Source organism: Dendrobates tinctorius, unplaced genomic scaffold (assembly GCF_039654945.1).
Source record: "Dendrobates tinctorius isolate UK_male_01 unplaced genomic scaffold, ASM3965494v1 ptg000158l, whole genome shotgun sequence".
In the NCBI taxonomy this organism is placed as follows: Eukaryota; Metazoa; Chordata; class Amphibia; order Anura; family Dendrobatidae; genus Dendrobates; species Dendrobates tinctorius.
The window spans coordinates 29,516,185-29,532,675 of record NW_027361825.1 but is presented as its reverse complement, the minus strand read 5'-3'; the positions used below and the strand labels follow the sequence as shown (position 1 = coordinate 29,532,675).

At 45.8% G+C, this 16,491-nt stretch overlaps 1 protein-coding gene across 2 annotated transcripts in view; it reads right to left on the bottom strand.

Annotated features, from left to right (window-relative positions):
* Positions 1 to 302: 302 nt before the first annotated feature.
* The window catches only part of LOC141052034 (cytochrome P450 2C8-like), a 152,631-nt gene continuing 136,442 nt past the window's right edge, over positions 303 to 16,491 (bottom strand). Inside the window, exons 8-10 of one of the 2 annotated variants that reach the window (XM_073549212.1) lie at positions 5,049 to 5,236; positions 1,757 to 1,898; positions 303 to 730 (exon numbers count right to left, since the gene is read on the bottom strand). In XM_073549212.1, the coding sequence (XP_073405313.1) occupies positions 549 to 730; positions 1,757 to 1,898; positions 5,049 to 5,236 (512 nt within the window). In that variant the 3' untranslated portion in view covers positions 303 to 548. Of the gene's footprint in view, positions 731 to 789; positions 1,109 to 1,756; positions 1,899 to 5,048; positions 5,237 to 16,491 lie in introns of those variants that run through there. The other variant, XM_073549213.1, reaches the window with a different exon arrangement.

Genomic DNA, 16,491 nt, shown 5'->3' with positions numbered 1-16,491 from the left:
CATAAAGCTACTTTGTTGCAGACTTTTTACTCTCTCCCATCAACGTATGGGAAATCTTCCCTAATTTCTAGGCCTTATGTCAAATTTGATGGTCATTCATTGGGTAGACCACAATGAGCACATTAGTTGCACAGAAGCAGTTAGAAAGTGAGGTTTGATTTATATCCCATACAAGACCTGATCATTTCAGTCGGATAATTCCAGCTTATTATGCTTCGCATTGTTATCCTTCTTAATTCCCTGTAGAGTGCGACCAGGATAATGACTACCTGATGACACCAAAACATTTTTCCTCATACCAATTAAGTAATTAACCAGTTTATTTATGAGCCATCATTTCACAACAGATAAATTCCTATTAGTTTGACAATTCATATACATTGAACAGGTTGTTGCGGGTTTGTGCAGTAGTGCTTGCCAAGATTCCTGAATCCTTGAGCCTCAGTGGGCCCAATGGTTCAGTCTGCCCCATATAAGTAAAACATAGTTGGAACTGAAAATTGTCAGGATCATTAATTTTACTCAGGAATGTTGAATCCTCCATTGGGTCAGCGAGGAACCAACTGCATATTATATGGGCGATGGATAAAACCATTGGTATTAGGCAAAGGGGAGAGGTCAATAGAAGAAGGGTCTTCATCAGATTTCAAATTGAAATTCTGCAATATGAAGGTAAGGAAAATAAAGATCTCCATCCTTGCCATTCCTTCTCCAAGGCAGATTCTCTTCCCTGTAGAGAAAAGAAAAAATAAATGGATTAAAGATTTTGGTTATTTTTATATCATTCTATTTCACAAGGTAAAGATGCTGCATCAAGAGCATGAAAACGTTGAATTTTTTGCATGACTTCACACTAAAGGTTAGACCTGTAGGCGTGAAGACTTTTGGTCTTAACACTAGACTTAACAGACCAGGATGTTCCAAAATCGAGTCAGCACTTTACATTCTCAGTATCTAGCATGAGGATTTACAGATACCATTGTCCTGATGAGAATTTTACTCAACTGCTCAAAATAATGTAATACCCATAATCTGTCATTTGAAACGTCTCTTTCAGTACAGCAATCTTCACCCCCAGACCTTTCAATTGTTCCCAACTTCTCAGTACCTGTTGAAAACAATAGGGTACCGGGTGCACTACAATGTATTATTAAATGTAAGTCAGGGTGCTACAAAGTGCGTGGAAGAGAGGACATGACAAGAAACAAGAAAGGCTAATGCATATAGGCAGTGCACATCTTCTTTTTTAGATTGCGCACCTTATTTTGGAGGGATTGTGAATAAAAAAAATTCTTTTTACATCTATCAAGTTTGTCCTATTTATAGTTCATGCATCTTGGTCCTCTATACGTAGCAGAACCTTTTTCAGTACAAGAAAACAATTTCCCCATATCTGGTATAGGTGGACATCTATTATGCTATTATGCTTTGATCCTTATATGGGACTCTGTTTTATATTAGTCCTATATTGACAAGAACTAATGGGGATGCCCATTTTTGTCTTGGTTTTTGTCCAGTCCCACTGATTAGTTGGACAATATCAGGCATCACATTTCTCATATGCAGACACATATACCTATGGTTATTTGTTTATATTGTTATCTGTCTACATTGAATGTTGATGCTTGACATACTGTGTATTTACTGGGCACTTTTTTGGGAGGATTTCCTTCCTGCAGATGGGAGTGTTATAATGATGTTATTAATATGGTTTTAATTATGCGTGTGCTTTTTGCTACAATCAACTTCTCAGTACCTGTTGAAAATGGTATGAAGGCGTCAATCTTCTTTAAACCTCCAGTTTCATCCAAAAAGCGATTAGGATCAAATTTCTCTGGGTTTTTAAAGTATTTGGGATCCGTCAGCACTGAGGTCAAGAGAGGAAACACGGTGGTATTCTTCAAGAAGATGTCAGGGAAATGAAGAAAGATGGAACCATGTTATATTTACTATACTCATCCATCATAAAGTACGGTTATAGTAAAATGTCCATGTGCATGTGATAGCTTAGTGCAAACTTCTATGGTTAGCTATCTATAGGGCCATATTTTACTCATTGGAATTGAGGGTAAACTGATAAAATTTGCTGATGACACAAAGCTAGGAGGGATAGCTAATACTAGAGAAGAGAGAGAGAGGATTCAAAAAGATATAAATAAACTAGAGCAGTGGGCAGCAACTAACAGAATGGTGTTTAACAGGGAAAAATGCAAAGTACTACATCTGGGCAATAAAAATGAAAAAAGCATATACAGAATGGGAGGAATAGGGCTAAGCAACAGCACATGTGAAAAAGACTTGGGTATACTAATAGATCACAGACTGAATGTGAGTCAACAGTGTGATGCAGCAGCAAAAAAGGCAAATGCAATTCTAGGATGTATTAACAGAAGCTTACAGTCTAGATCACGTGAAGTCATTATTTCCCTCTACTCCTCTCTGGTCAGACCTTATCTGGAATATTGTGTCCAGTTTTGGGCACCACATTTTAAAAAAGACATCAACAAACTGGAGCAAGTTCAGAAAAGAGCGACCATAATGGTGACCGGTCTGCAAACCCTGTCTTATGAGGAAAGGTTGCAGGATTTGGGAATGTTTAGTTTGCAAAAGAGAAGACTGAGAGGAGACTTAATAGCTGTCTACAAATATCTAAAGGGCTGTCACATTGTAGAAGGATGAACTTTATTCTCATTTGCACAAGGAAAGACTAGAAGCAATGGGATGAAACTGAATGGGAGGAGACACAGATTAGATATTAGAAAAAACTTTTTGACAGTTAGAGTGATCAATGAGTGGTACAGGCTGCCACGAGAAGTGGTGAGTTCTTCTTCAATGGAAGTCTTCAAACACAGGCTGGACAGACATCTGACTGGGATGATTTAGCGAATCCTGCTTTGAGCAGGGGGTTGGACCAGATGGCCCAGGAGGTCCCTTCCAACTCTACGATTCTATGATTCTATGATTCTATGATTCATGTGGCATGGTCTAACAGTACACATTTTCTCCTCCTCCAATCTTCATAGGTATTTTCCACAAGAGAAAAACACCAATAAGGGCTAAAAAAAACACTTTGCTTGAGCCCATACAGTTTCTATGCGCATGACTCTGTCCTATGCATGAAATCATATACCGTATTTTTCGTTTTATAAGACGCACCTGATTATAAGACGCAACCCCAAATTTGGTGAAAATAATGAGAATTTTTTTTATGTTAAATGGAGGTGTGTCTTATAATGCCAGTGTCAGTCTTTCAAATCATATACCATATTTGTCCCTCATCCTGGTATCTATATAACCCCCATCCTGGCACATTACCCCCTTGTGCTGGCACATAGCCCCCCCATCCCATCCAGGATATGGCCCCCCTCTCTTTATATGCCCCCCTGCTGGCACGCACATGGCCCCCCTCTCTCTATATGCCTCCCTACTGGTATGCACATGGCCCCCCATCCCTCTACTTCCCCCTGCTGGCACACATTGTGCCCCGTCCCTATATTTCCCCTTGCTGGCACACATTGTCCCCCCATCCATATATTCCCCCCTGCTGGCACACATTGTCCCCCCATCCCTATTTTCCCCCCTGCTGATACACATGGCACCCTGTCCATATATTCCCCCTGCTGGCACACATTGTCCCCATCCCTATATTCCCCCCTGCTGGCACACATCGCCCCCCATCCCTATTTTCCCCCCTACTGTCACACATGGTCCCCTGTCCCTATATTCCCCCTGCTGGTACACATTGTCCTCCCATGTCCCTATATTCGCCCCTGCTGGCACACATTGTCCCCCATCCCTATATTCTCCCCTGCTGGCACACATGGCCCCTATCCCTATATTTCCCCCCCTGCTGGCAAACACGTGATAAAATAACAAACAGTTAACTCACCTTCCGATGATGGCTCCTGCTCCTAGCTCCCCCGTAGCTCTTTCTGTGTCTGTGCTGACATCCTCCTCCTGCGAGGGCGCGGCAGCAGCTGCTCATTCAGGCACTTCCAATAGGACTTGCGGTCACGTGACTTGCAGTACGCTCTGGGAGTCATGTGACTGCAGGTCCTATTGGTCACATCATGGAAGGTCCCGAAGCTACGATGAACTGCCTGAATGAGCAGCTCCTGCCCGCGCAGGAGGAAGATGTCAGCACACACACAGGAAGAGCCACAGGGGGAGCTGGGAGTAGGAGCCATCATCGGAAGGTGAATATAGTGATGGGGCCGGGGGGGAGAGTGCAGGCACATGTAATATGCACCGCTCCCCTGTCTACCAACTCGGCTCTGCTTCAGCACTGTGGTGATAGACAGCGGGTGCAGTGAATATTACATGAGCTTAATGAGTGGGAGAACATGACCACCAGCTGTCTCTGCAGCCTGCAGCAAGCCACCCCAGCCCCTGACACCATGACAGAGCACCCCCCACTTTCCCCCAAAATTTGGGGGAACAAAAGTGCGTCTTATAATCTGAAAAATACAGTAGTTATCATAATTAAGATGTTATGAATGAATTAGACTTATGGATGAAATACTTGAACAGAATGCATCCTCCCTTCCCGCATCCCTAAAAATAGAAAAGTCTGAAAAACTCTGCCCCAAATATAGGTTTTTATAACCTGGAAACTATGATACATACTATCTCACTAAAGCCCCCTATACATATTAGACCAATGCTGGCTGAACATTCTGATATCCACGGATTCAACTGATGGCCGTGAGAGATGTCGATCGCACATGTGTAATTTTGGAGTCCCTGATATAATCCTCCAACCAACGTATCAATCACAGCTTTCAAATAGGAGCGCTCGACTAAGTGAGCACTATTGTGCATAGGAGTACTGGCTGAGATGGCAGCTGGCCAAACAATCTGTTAAGGCATCTTTTGTCCGGCAATCATCATTTGTACGGCCTGTATAAAAGTGGCCATATTAGATAACGGCTGTACAGACTCTTGGCTGGATTGACAATCTTCCTTGTTTTTCCAATAACTGAGATGGAACCAAGGGGCTCCTGCAGCGAAGCTCCTGCATGCTATTAAATTAATATTTTTTTTCCAACCTTGGGTATCGTGTATCCTCTAAAGATGATGGTTTCAGCAGTTGCATGTCGAGAACCCAAAGGCACGATGTCTCCACATCTCTGTATTTCACAAATAACAGCATCTGTATAAGGCATTTTACTGCGGTCCTCCACAGATGGACAGCGGTTCTGGCCAACAACGAGGTCAATTTCTTTTTGAAGTTTAGCTAATGAGAATAATGTTTTTTGTCAATATATGTCTTAAATCATAATGGTCAAACTAAGAATACAATCAAAATATTGCACTTCCCATGATAGAGTTTGACTAGGACTCTGGTAAAAATTAAGAGATCACATTCAAATGTTCAGTTTGTCTGATTTTCTCTTTATAGGTATATTTTTGAGTAAAATGTTAATTGTTCTTTTAGTCTATAAACTTCTGATAACATGTCTCTGAATTTCCAAGCAATAAATTTTTATTTTTTATTTTTAAAAAAAAAAGTGCTCAAAATTAAAAAAAACACCCAGTGCTTTCAGACCTCAAATAAAAATAATGCAAAGAAAACAAGTTCATAATCATTTAGAAACAACAATACTAATGTTTTAACTCAGGAGGAGTTCTGAAATCAATATTTTGTGGAAGAACCATGATTTTTAATCACAGCTTTCATGCATCTTGACATGCTTTCCTCCAGTCTTTCACACTGTTTCTGGCTCAAAAATGTAAGCAGTTCTTCTTTGTTTGATGGCTTGTGACTAGAGTTGAGCGAAACGGGTCGAAAAATTTCAAAAGTCGCCGACTTTTGGCAAAGTCGGGTTTCATAAAATGAAACCCGACCCTAGGATGAGGTCGGCCACGAGGTCGGCGACTTACGCGCCAAAGTCGCGTTTCAAAAGTTTGTTTTGCGCTCTTTTTCAGCCAATCAGGATCCACGGACACTGTGGGCAACGTGATGACATAGGCACGGGTCACCACCATCTTTCAGAAGGGCATGCAAGTGATTGGCTTGCTTTGGTGGGCGTCACAGGGGGTATAAAAGGGCGTGCACGCCGACCGCCATCTTACTTCTGCCGATCTTAGCATAGGGAGAGGTTGCTGCTGATTCTGTAGGGAGAGCGTTAGGCAGGGAAGAAGAAAAAAAAACTGCTTCTGCTGCTAGCGATTGTGCCTGTACAACACACCAGTCACTGTGTGTGCAGTGCAAGGGGAGGCTATATTGTGGTGTATCAGTGGTGTTGGTTGTTGGGCTGCCTTCTAAGGCTTCCTGACAGCTGCATTGCTGTTTACCCACTGCTCTGCAAACTGCTTTTTTAAAAGCAATCCCAATTTTTTTTTTTTGTCCTGCTGAGGTACTGAGCTGCAAACTGCTTTTTTAAAAGCAATCCCAATTTTTTTTTTTTGTCCTGCTGAGGTACTGAGCGTGCATTTTTTCACACCATACAGTGGTGTACGCTCCTCACACAGTACCGTGTAACGGCTGTTATCACAGCCACAGTGAAGCTATCTGTGTCACTCTGTGAGAATAAGTCGAGGACATGTTCCGTTCTTACAGACCTGCACTCTAGGGAGATTCCTATTCTGCCCAATTCTACATACACCTTGTAGTTTGTGATACACTAGCCAATTTCTGCCTGTGACATAGCGCTCAGATATTCAGTGGGCCTCACACAATCCAAAAGTGTCCAGTGTCCACAAGTGTCTGCAGAAATTCAAAATCTCCGTTATCCTCTAGTCACTTTGGTCACAGCTGTGCCATCGAGCCTGTGACATAGCGCTCAGATATTCAGTGGGCTCACACAATCCAAAAGTGTCCAGTGTCCACAAGTGTCTGCAGAAATTCAAAATCTCCGTTATCCTCTAGTCACTTTGGTCACAGCTGTGCCATCGAGCCTGTGACATAGCGCTCAGATATTCAGTGGGCCTCACACAATCCAAAAGTGTCCAGTGTCCACAAGTGTCTGCAGAAATTCAAAATCTCACTTATCCTCTAGTCACTTTGGTCACAGCTGTGCCATCGAGCCTGTGACATAGCGCTCAGATATTCAGTGGGCCTCACACAATCAAAAAGTGTCCAGTGTCCACTAGTGTGTGCAGAAATTCAAATCTTACTTATCCTCTAGTCACTTTGGTCACAGCTGTGCCATCGAGCCTGTGACATAGCGCTCAGATATTCAGTGGGCTCACACAATCCAAAAGTGTCCAGTGTCCACAAGTGTCTGCAAAAATTCAAAATCTCACTTATCCTCTAGTCACTTTGGTCACAGCTGTGCCATCGAGCCTGTGACATAGCGCTCAGATATTCAGTGGGCCTCACACAATCCAAAAGTGTCCAGTGTCCACTAGTGTGTGCAGAAATTCAAAATCTCACTTATCCTCTAGTCACTTTGGTCACAGCTGTGCCATCGAGCCTGTGACATAGCGCTCAGATATTCAGTGGGCTCACACAATCCAAAAGTGTCCAGTGTCCACAAGTGTCTGCAGAAATTCAAAATCTCCGTTATCCTCTAGTCACTTTGGTCACAGCTGTGCCATCGAGCCTGTGACATAGTGCTCAGATATTCAGTGGGCTCACACAATCCAAAAGTGTCCAGTGTCCACAAGTGTCTGCAGAAATTCAAAATCTCCCTTATCCTCTAGTCACTTTTGTCACAGCTGTGCCATCGAGCCTGTGACATAGCGCTCAGATATTCAGTGGGCCTCACACAATCCAAAAGTGTCCAGTGTCCACAAGTGTCTGCAGAAATTCAAAATCTCCGTTATCCTATAGTCACTTTGGTCAGAGCTGTGCCATCGAGCCTGTGACATAGCGCTCAGATATTCAGTGGGCTCACACAATCCAAAAGTGTCCAGTGTCCACAAGTGTCTGCAGAAATTCAAAATCACACTTATCCTCTAGTCACTTTGGTCACAGCTGTGCCATCGAGCCTGTGACATAGCGCTCAGATATTCAGTGGGCCTCACACAATCCAAAAGTGTCCATTGTCCACTAGTGTGAGCAGAAATTCAAAATCTCACTTATCCTCTAGTCACTTTTGTCACAGCTGTGCCATCGAGCCTGTGACATAGCGCTCAGATATTCAGTGGGCCTCACACAATCCAAAAGTGTCCAGTGTCCACTAGTGTGTGCAGAAATTCAAAATCTCACTTATCCTCTAGTCACTTTGGTCACAGCTGTGCCATCGAGCCTGTGACATAGCGCTCAGATATTCAGTGGGCTCACACAATCCAAAAGTGTCCAGTGTCCACAAGTGTCTGCAGAAATTCAAAATCTCACTTATCCTCTAGTCACTTTGGTCACAGCTGTGCCATCGAGCCTGTGACATAGCGCTCAGATATTCAGTGGGCCTCACACAATCCAAAAGTGTCCAGTGTCCACAAGTGTCTGCAGAAATTCAAAATCTCCCCTGTCCTATAGACACCTTGTACCTTGTTTTACATTACTATATAGTTTGTTGGATTTTGTCTACATTTCTACCAAAAATGAGGAAGGCTGGTGGAAGAGGCCATGGAATTGGGCGGGGGTTGGCAGCTGGTAATGATGGTGTTGGTGGTGGATCTGATGGTAGTGGCAAAAGCAAAATAGGACCGAATGCAGGAGGTGTTGAGCCTGCGTCATCGTCTGGCTCCATAAAGCTTCGAAGGCTTAGTTTTCTAGGAGTTGGCAAACCGCTTTTAAAGCCAGAGCATCAGGAAAAAGTTTTGTCTTACATTGCTGACTCAGCCTCCAGCTCTATCGCCTCCTCTTCTTCAGTTGTAAAAAGTAAAAGCACTGAGTCGTCATTGGAGGCTCATGTTCATGAACCACACCTTTCCTTGTGTCCTTCACCCCAACCAAGATTGAAGGATGACGCAGGCCATACTACTGATTACTCCATGGAGCTGTTTTCACATACCATGCCTGGATTATCAAGTGAAATGGTGAATTATGAAGGCCAAGATGAATCTGACATGGAGTGCACTGATGCACAGCCGCTGATGGATGATTCTGCTGGTACATTCACTCAGAGCACTACATTGTCCTCGCAGTGTACAGAGCCAGATTCTGACCCTGATGAGACTCAGGTGCCCCTTCCCGCACACTATACCACCATACAAGGTGACACAGAGGAAGGTGCACATGACATTGAAGAGGAGGTGATGGATGACCCAGTTGTTGACCCAGATTGGCACCCATTGGGGGAAGAGGGTGCTGCTTCCAGTAGCTCAGATGAGGAGCATCCACAGCAGACATCGACATCGCAACAGCTGTTATCTGGCAGGCCCGGAGCACTCCAAAGACAGGTTGCAAAAATCAAAAGAGTTGCTGGACAGCTTGTCCAGAGGGTCAAAAGATCAAGCGTGCTAGGCCGCAAAATGTCTGCCAAAGTAGGTAGAGTGCAGTGTGGCACTTTTTTGAACAAAATCCTCATGATCAGGCCAAGGTTATCTGTAAGAAGTGCGCAAAGACCTTTAGCCGAGGGAAAAATCTGAAAAATTTGAATACCAGTTGCATGCTTAGACATTTAACCAGCATGCACTTGCAAGCGTGGACACAACACCAAACCTCAAGTGCCACATGTGCAACTGATCACAACGAAGGTAGTCAGCAACGCTCCATTGTTTCCCCCACTGTAAGCCCACTGGTTAGCACAGCAGCAAATGTTGAGGTGTCGTTGCAAGGCCACAGCAGTCAGGGAATCCCACTGTTATATCAACGAAAGACTGATTCTAGGCCATCAGAAAGAACAACAACTCCATCACCATCATCAACCCTCTCTCAGTCCGCCCTGTCCACCGCTACTTCCACCATATGCAGCTCTCAAGTCCAGCTCACCCTCCCTGACACTATGAGTAGGTCAAGAAAGTACTCAGTCTCTCATCCGCGTACACTGGGTTTGAACGCCCACATTGCCAAACTAATCTTGTTTGAGATGATGCCCTTTCGGTTGATGGAAAGCACAGCTTTCCGCGAACTCATGGCCTATGCAGTACCACGCTATGACCTACCCAGTCGCCACTTCTTCTCTCGCAAAGCCATCCCAGCCCTCCACCATCATGTGAAAGACCGCATTGTCCATGCACTCAAGCAGTCAGTGAGCGGAAAGGTGCACCTCACAACTGATGCATGGTCCAGTCGGCATGGCCAGGGCCGTTATGTGTCCATCACTGCGCACTGGGTTAATGTGGTGGATGCAGGGTCCACAGGGGACAGCGGTGGTGGGACAGTGCTGCCTAGCCCACGGTATAGGAAACAGTTGGCTGTAGGCGTTCGACCCTCCTCCTCCTCCTCCAGAAGCGAAAGCTCGTCCACAGAGCGCAGTCGTACGAGCACTCCATCTGCAGCTGCCACTGTTGCACACGAGGTGTCCCCCTATCGAGCAGCTAGTGGAAAGCGTCAGCAGGCTGTGTTGCAGATGATGTGTTTGGGCGACAGACACACCGCCGAGGTGCTGGCCGAGTACTTGAAGCGACAAACTGAGTCATGGCTGGGCAGTGTACATCTTGAGGCAGGCAAGGTAGTTAGTGATAACGGCCGTAATTTTGTGGCAGCCATAGCCCTTTCAAAACTCAGCCATATACCTTGCTTGGCTCACACCTTGAACCTGGTGGTGCAGTGCTTCCTCAAAAATTATCCGGCGTTAACAGCCCTGCTCCAGAAGGTGCGAAGACTGTGCGCGCACATCCGCCGGTCGCCTGTACACTCCGTTCGTATGCAGAAGCTGCAGTGATTGCTCCACCTTCCCAACCACCGCCTCATTATCGACATTGCAACAAGGTGGAACTCCACCCTGCACATGGTGGAGCGGCTGTGCGAGCAGAGGCAGGCCATAATGCATTTGTGGGAGGATACACGGCCAGGCACTTTGAGAGCAGACATGGAGTTGACAGGTGTGCAGTGGTCCTAGCTGAAAGACCTCTGTAAAGTCCTTCAGTGTTTTGAGGAATGCACACGGCTGGTAAGCGCAGACGACGCCATCCTAAGCATGAGCATCCCACTTATGCGTCTGCTCATGCAAACTTTGACGCACCTTAAGGAGCAGGCTTCTGCAGCCAATGTTGATGAGGAGGAAGAGGAGGAGGGAATCCTTGATGACATTCAGCCATTGTCTGCTCAGGGACCTCTCCTGGACGAGGTGGAGGAAGAAGAGGAGGCGGAGGAGGAGGATGATGGGGATGATTACTTAGGGGAGGAGGATGCATCTCGTGGGGCAAGTGAAAATGTTGGCGTGGCAAGGTCTGGTACAGGGTTTGTGCGTGACTGGAGGGATGTGGATTTGCCAGAAAGTGCTCCTCCAACCAGCACTCACAGTGCATCATTGACACCGGGAACATTGGCCCACATGTCAGATTATGCCTTGCAGATACTAAAAAGGGACCCCCGCATTGCCAAAATGATGAACGATGACGACTACTGGTTGGCCAGCATCCTGGATCCACGCTATAAAGGCAAATTAGAAAACATCATGCCACAGGACAACCTTGACCTAATATTGGCTAATAAACAAGCAACTCTGGTAAATCGGTTGCTTGAGGCATTCCCAGCACACAGCAGCGGTGATGGTTCTCACACGAGCCGTACGGGCCGGGGGCAGCTTGGCAGAGGTGTTCGTGGTGCACACAGCAGAAGTGGTGTTGGAGACAGGGGTTTCATGACAATGTTGTGGACTGATTTTTCAAGTACCGCTCACACAACTGGTAATACTGCATCGATGGAAAGTGACAGGAGACAGCAGTTGTCAACTATGGTTACAAACTACTTTTCCTCCCATATCGATGTTCTCCCGCACAGGTCATTCCCCTTTGACTATTGGGCCGCTAAACTGGACACCTGGCCTGAATTGGCACAATATGCCTTACAGGAGCTCGCTTGCCCAGCTGCAAGTGTGCTATCAGAAAGAGTCTTCAGTGCAGCTGGATCAATCCTGACAGAAAAAAGGACCCGTCTGTCAACCCAAAATGTGGATGATCTAACCTTCATTAAAATGAACCATGCATGGGTTTCCAAGGATTTTGTCCCACCTTCCCCTGATGACACATAGGGTGACACAAAAATGGCTTGCTTTGGTCCAACTCTTCCTGGGACTTGACCTATTTCACCTTTTGCATCAGCTGAATGTCCAACATCAACATATGCCACTTTCTAAAACTCCCTAACTGTGTTGCCTCCCCCCCCATGGCCGGGGTCACCACCTAGCGCACGACACCGTGCGAGTGCCGTTGCCCTGGACAGGTGGGTAGGCCGACTCTTGTGCGCGGTCACTGGCACAGGGTCCCTCATAGTGCAATGAGGGACCGCCGTACTATGAGGGGCCCAGTGCCAGTACCGATGCCCACGAGTGGGCCCCCCTTGCCTGGGCAGGGCCCCAGCATTTGCAATCTTCACCTCTCCCTGCTCCTCCGCTGTGTAGTCTGGGCCGTCAAATCCATACTGTGCCTGACACCGTTTGAGCCTGCCTCCTGATGTATAGACATATATTTTGAATGTGTACGCTATCCATACATGTTATTCGGGGATACGGTACCCTTTCTAACCTTTGTGCAATCACGTGCAATCCATACTGGGCCTAACACCGTCTGAGCCTGCCTCCTGATGTATAGACATATATTTTGAATGTGTACGCTATCCATACATGTTATCCGGGGATACGGTACCCTTTCTAACCTTTGTGCAATCACGTGCAATCCATACTGGGCCTAACACCGTCTGAGCCTGCCTCCTGATGTATAGACATATATTTTGAATGTGTACGCTATCCATTTATGTTATCCGGGGATAGGGTACCCTTTCTAACCTTTGTGCAATCACGTGCAATCCATACTGGGCCTAACACCGTCTGAGCCTGCCTCCTGATGTATAGACATATATTTTGAATGTGTACGCTATCCATACATGTTATCCGGGGATACGGTACCCTTTCTAACCTTTGTGCAATCACGTGCAATCCATACTGGGCCTAACACCGTCTGAGCCTGCCTCCTGATGTATAGACATATATTTTGAATGTGTACGCTATCCATACATGTTATCTGGGGATACGCTACCCTTTCTCACCTTTGTGCAATCACGTGTAATCCATACTGGGCGTGAGAACGGCTGGCGAGCTGTTAAGCAAGCTACAGCACCTGTGGTTTGCACACGTAAGTTTTTCATTTTTTCAGGAATGACGGTTAGGCCTAATTCCGGAACTGCGGTTGACCTGCACTTACTGGGAAATCATTGTTCGCGGGTAATAATTGTAATCAGTGATCCCCATCACTAACGTTGTTCAGCGGGTTATCTGCACCTGTAAGCGACAAACGGTGACCTTTTCAGTGTAGCGCACATGCAGCCACGGACATGTAAGGGCATGACAAAAAAGTTATTGGCCAATCTCATGTGCCAGAGCCTCACGTGTCCCTCTAGTAAGCCGGACTCGGACCGCGGGGCATGACGGAGTCTCGTTCGTTAACGGAATTAAGCTTGCAATGTGTGCACCTGTTCTGTAGCTGGCATGTTTGAGGTTTCCAGGTGGAGTCGAATTTAACCGTAGGCTCCACTCCTGGTGGTGCCCTTCTGGACATTCCTTTAAGGTTCAGCTTTGCAACCATACTGCCCACGTAAAACAAACACTTTGCCTTCATGAACGCTGTTTGGAGGGTCAAGACTCGTGGGAATAACGCCGCCCAATCAGTTAACCTGCTAGAGAGATCGTTCGTTGCTCCCAAGCATGACATCACACTCCCTAGGAGGAAGGTAATGCCACTGTGGCGACCGTACTCCTGGGGGCGACACAAGTGCACTGATGCCCAGCCACTGCTCGATGAATCTGCTGGTACATTGACCCAGACCACTACATTCCCCTCACACGCTACACGGCCTGAATCTGACCCTGATGAAACTCAGGTTACCCTTCCCATATACAGTTCCATCTTACACGGTGACAAAGAGGAAGCTGCAGATGAAAGTGCAGGTTCGGCCCACCCGTCATCAGACACACCACCGTACTATCAGGGGCCCTGTGCCAGTGCCGTCGCCAACGAGTGGGCCCCCCCTGCTTGCTCAGGATCACAGCACTTGCAAATTTGAAATACTGTGCAGTGAGATGGAAGATGGGGACGACGAGGAGTCCAGACAAGTACAGGGATTCCCTGCGAGGAGACTTATTTGATTGTTTTCAATGTTGGGACAGCAATTTTTGGGGAGCACTATACTCTGGAGAATGATAGATGGGGCCCACCATACACTGGAACATTCCAAAGGTGGACATCAGACACTGGAGCAGCATTTACAGGGCCCATTATACACTAGAGCATTAGAAATGGGGCCCATTATGTTTGGAGCATTATTTGGGACCATAAGACAGTGGAGCTTCATCCATGGGGACCAACATATACTGTAGCATTATGTGGAGCTCATCATATACTGTTTCAAACATTATATGGGACCAATGATTCTGTATGGAGAAATAGATGGGCCTCGTCATGAGATGTAAAAAGTGAAGTATTTTTCATTGTACTATACCGCTATTTCTCTGCCGTATCGGAGCATGATGAGTTGTGGTATGTATTAAAGGGGCGCTCTTTCGCCCAGGGCACATGAAAACCTGGAGCCAGCCCTACCCCCCCACAACTTTAGCCAAATAACCCCCATTTTTCAGTGCGTAACTTGTATTATGAAGTTAATTAAGGTTGACAAGCTTAAGTAAGAAGAATTGATGCTTTTGGCATTCAAATGGGCACTGTAGGTGTGTTTCCTGTCCTCCTCTCACTGCCGACTTTTATTCCCCATTGACTTACATTGGGTTTCGTGTTTCGGGACGACCCCGACTTTTCCCTATAATCGGCCGATCTTGCTCGACCCGACTTTTGGAAAAGTCGGGTTTCACGAAACGAAACTCGACCCTAAAAAACCAAAAGTCGCTCAACTCTACTTGTGACTATCCATCTTCCTCTTGATTACATTCCAGAGGTTTTCAGTGGAGTTCAGGTCTGGAGAATGGGCTACCCAGGACAGAGATTTGATGTGATGGTCTCTTAATTTTTTTCCAGAGCTGTATAGTATTAAGGGATATTCCCATCTCAGTAACTGATGGCATATTGCTAAGATATACAGTTGTGCTCAAAAGTTTACATACCCAGGCAGAATTTTTGCTTTCTTGGCCTTTTTCAGAGAATATGTATGATAACACCAAAACTTTTTCTCCACTTATGGTTTGTGGTTGGGTGAAGCCCTTTTTGTCAAACTACTGTGTTTTCTCTTTTTAAAACATAATGACAACCCAAAACATCCAAATGATCCTGATCAAAAGTTTACATACCCCATTTCTTAATACCGTGTATTGCCCCCTCTAACATCAATGACACCTTGACGTCTTTTGTGGCAGCTGTGGATGAGGTTCTTTATTTTCTCAGATGGTAAAGCTGCCCTCTCTTCTTTGCAAAAAACCTCTTGGGCTGTCTAGCATGAACTGCGCACTTGAGATCTCCCCAGAGAGACTCAATGATACTAAGGTCAGGAGACTGAGATGGACACTCCAGAACCTACACTTTGTTCTGCTGTAGCCAATAACAGGTCAACTTGGCCTTGTGTTTTGGATCATTGTCATGTTGGCACGTTGGAACGTCCAAGTACGTCCCATATGCAGCTTCCGTGCTGGTGATTGCAAATTTGCCTCTAGTATTTGCTGATAATGTGCTGCATTCATTTTTCCTTTAACTTTTACCAAATTTCCTGTGCCTTTGTAACTCACACATCTCCAAAACATCAGTGATCTACCTCCATGATTTACAGTAGGAATGGTATTCCTTTCATCATAGGCCTTGTTAACCTCTCTTCAAATGTAACGTATATGGTTGTGGCCAAAAAGTTCAATTTTGGTTTCACCACTCCAAATGACCTTGTTCCAGAAGTTTTGAGGCTTGTCTCTGTGCTGTTTTGCGTATTGTAGGCGAGATACTTTGTGGCATTTGTGCAGTAATGGCTTTCTTCTGGCGAATCAACCATGCAGCCCATTTTTCTTCAAGTGCCTCCTTATTGTGCATCTTGAAACAGCCACACCATTAGATTTCAGAGAGTCCAGTATTTCAGCTGATGTTATTTGTGGATTTTTCTTTGTATCCCGTCCAATTTTTCTGCCATTTGTGAACAGAATTTTTGTTGGTTGTCGGAGCTTGAACACTGGAGAGACAAGAGGCAGGGATCCTGAGCTCCCAGACTGAGACCACAAAAGAGGCTTTACTATTATTACAGCTTCTGCTCTTGAAACATCCCCGTAATTGGAACTGTTCCCAGACCCCCTGAGACCACTTAGATCCTGATCCCTCCATCTAATTCAGGTGAAAAAGGGGTCCTTTCTTTGGGAAGCCACAGGTGAGAAAACACTGGAGTGACGGAGGGATACAAAGGACCATCGTCAGTGCCACTGACAAGAAGATCTACAGCCTCTGCAAAGACTATCTGCAGAGAGAACTGCCCGGACCAGCTCCCCCCTGCTGAGGTACCCATTCCTGCCCCCAGAGCGA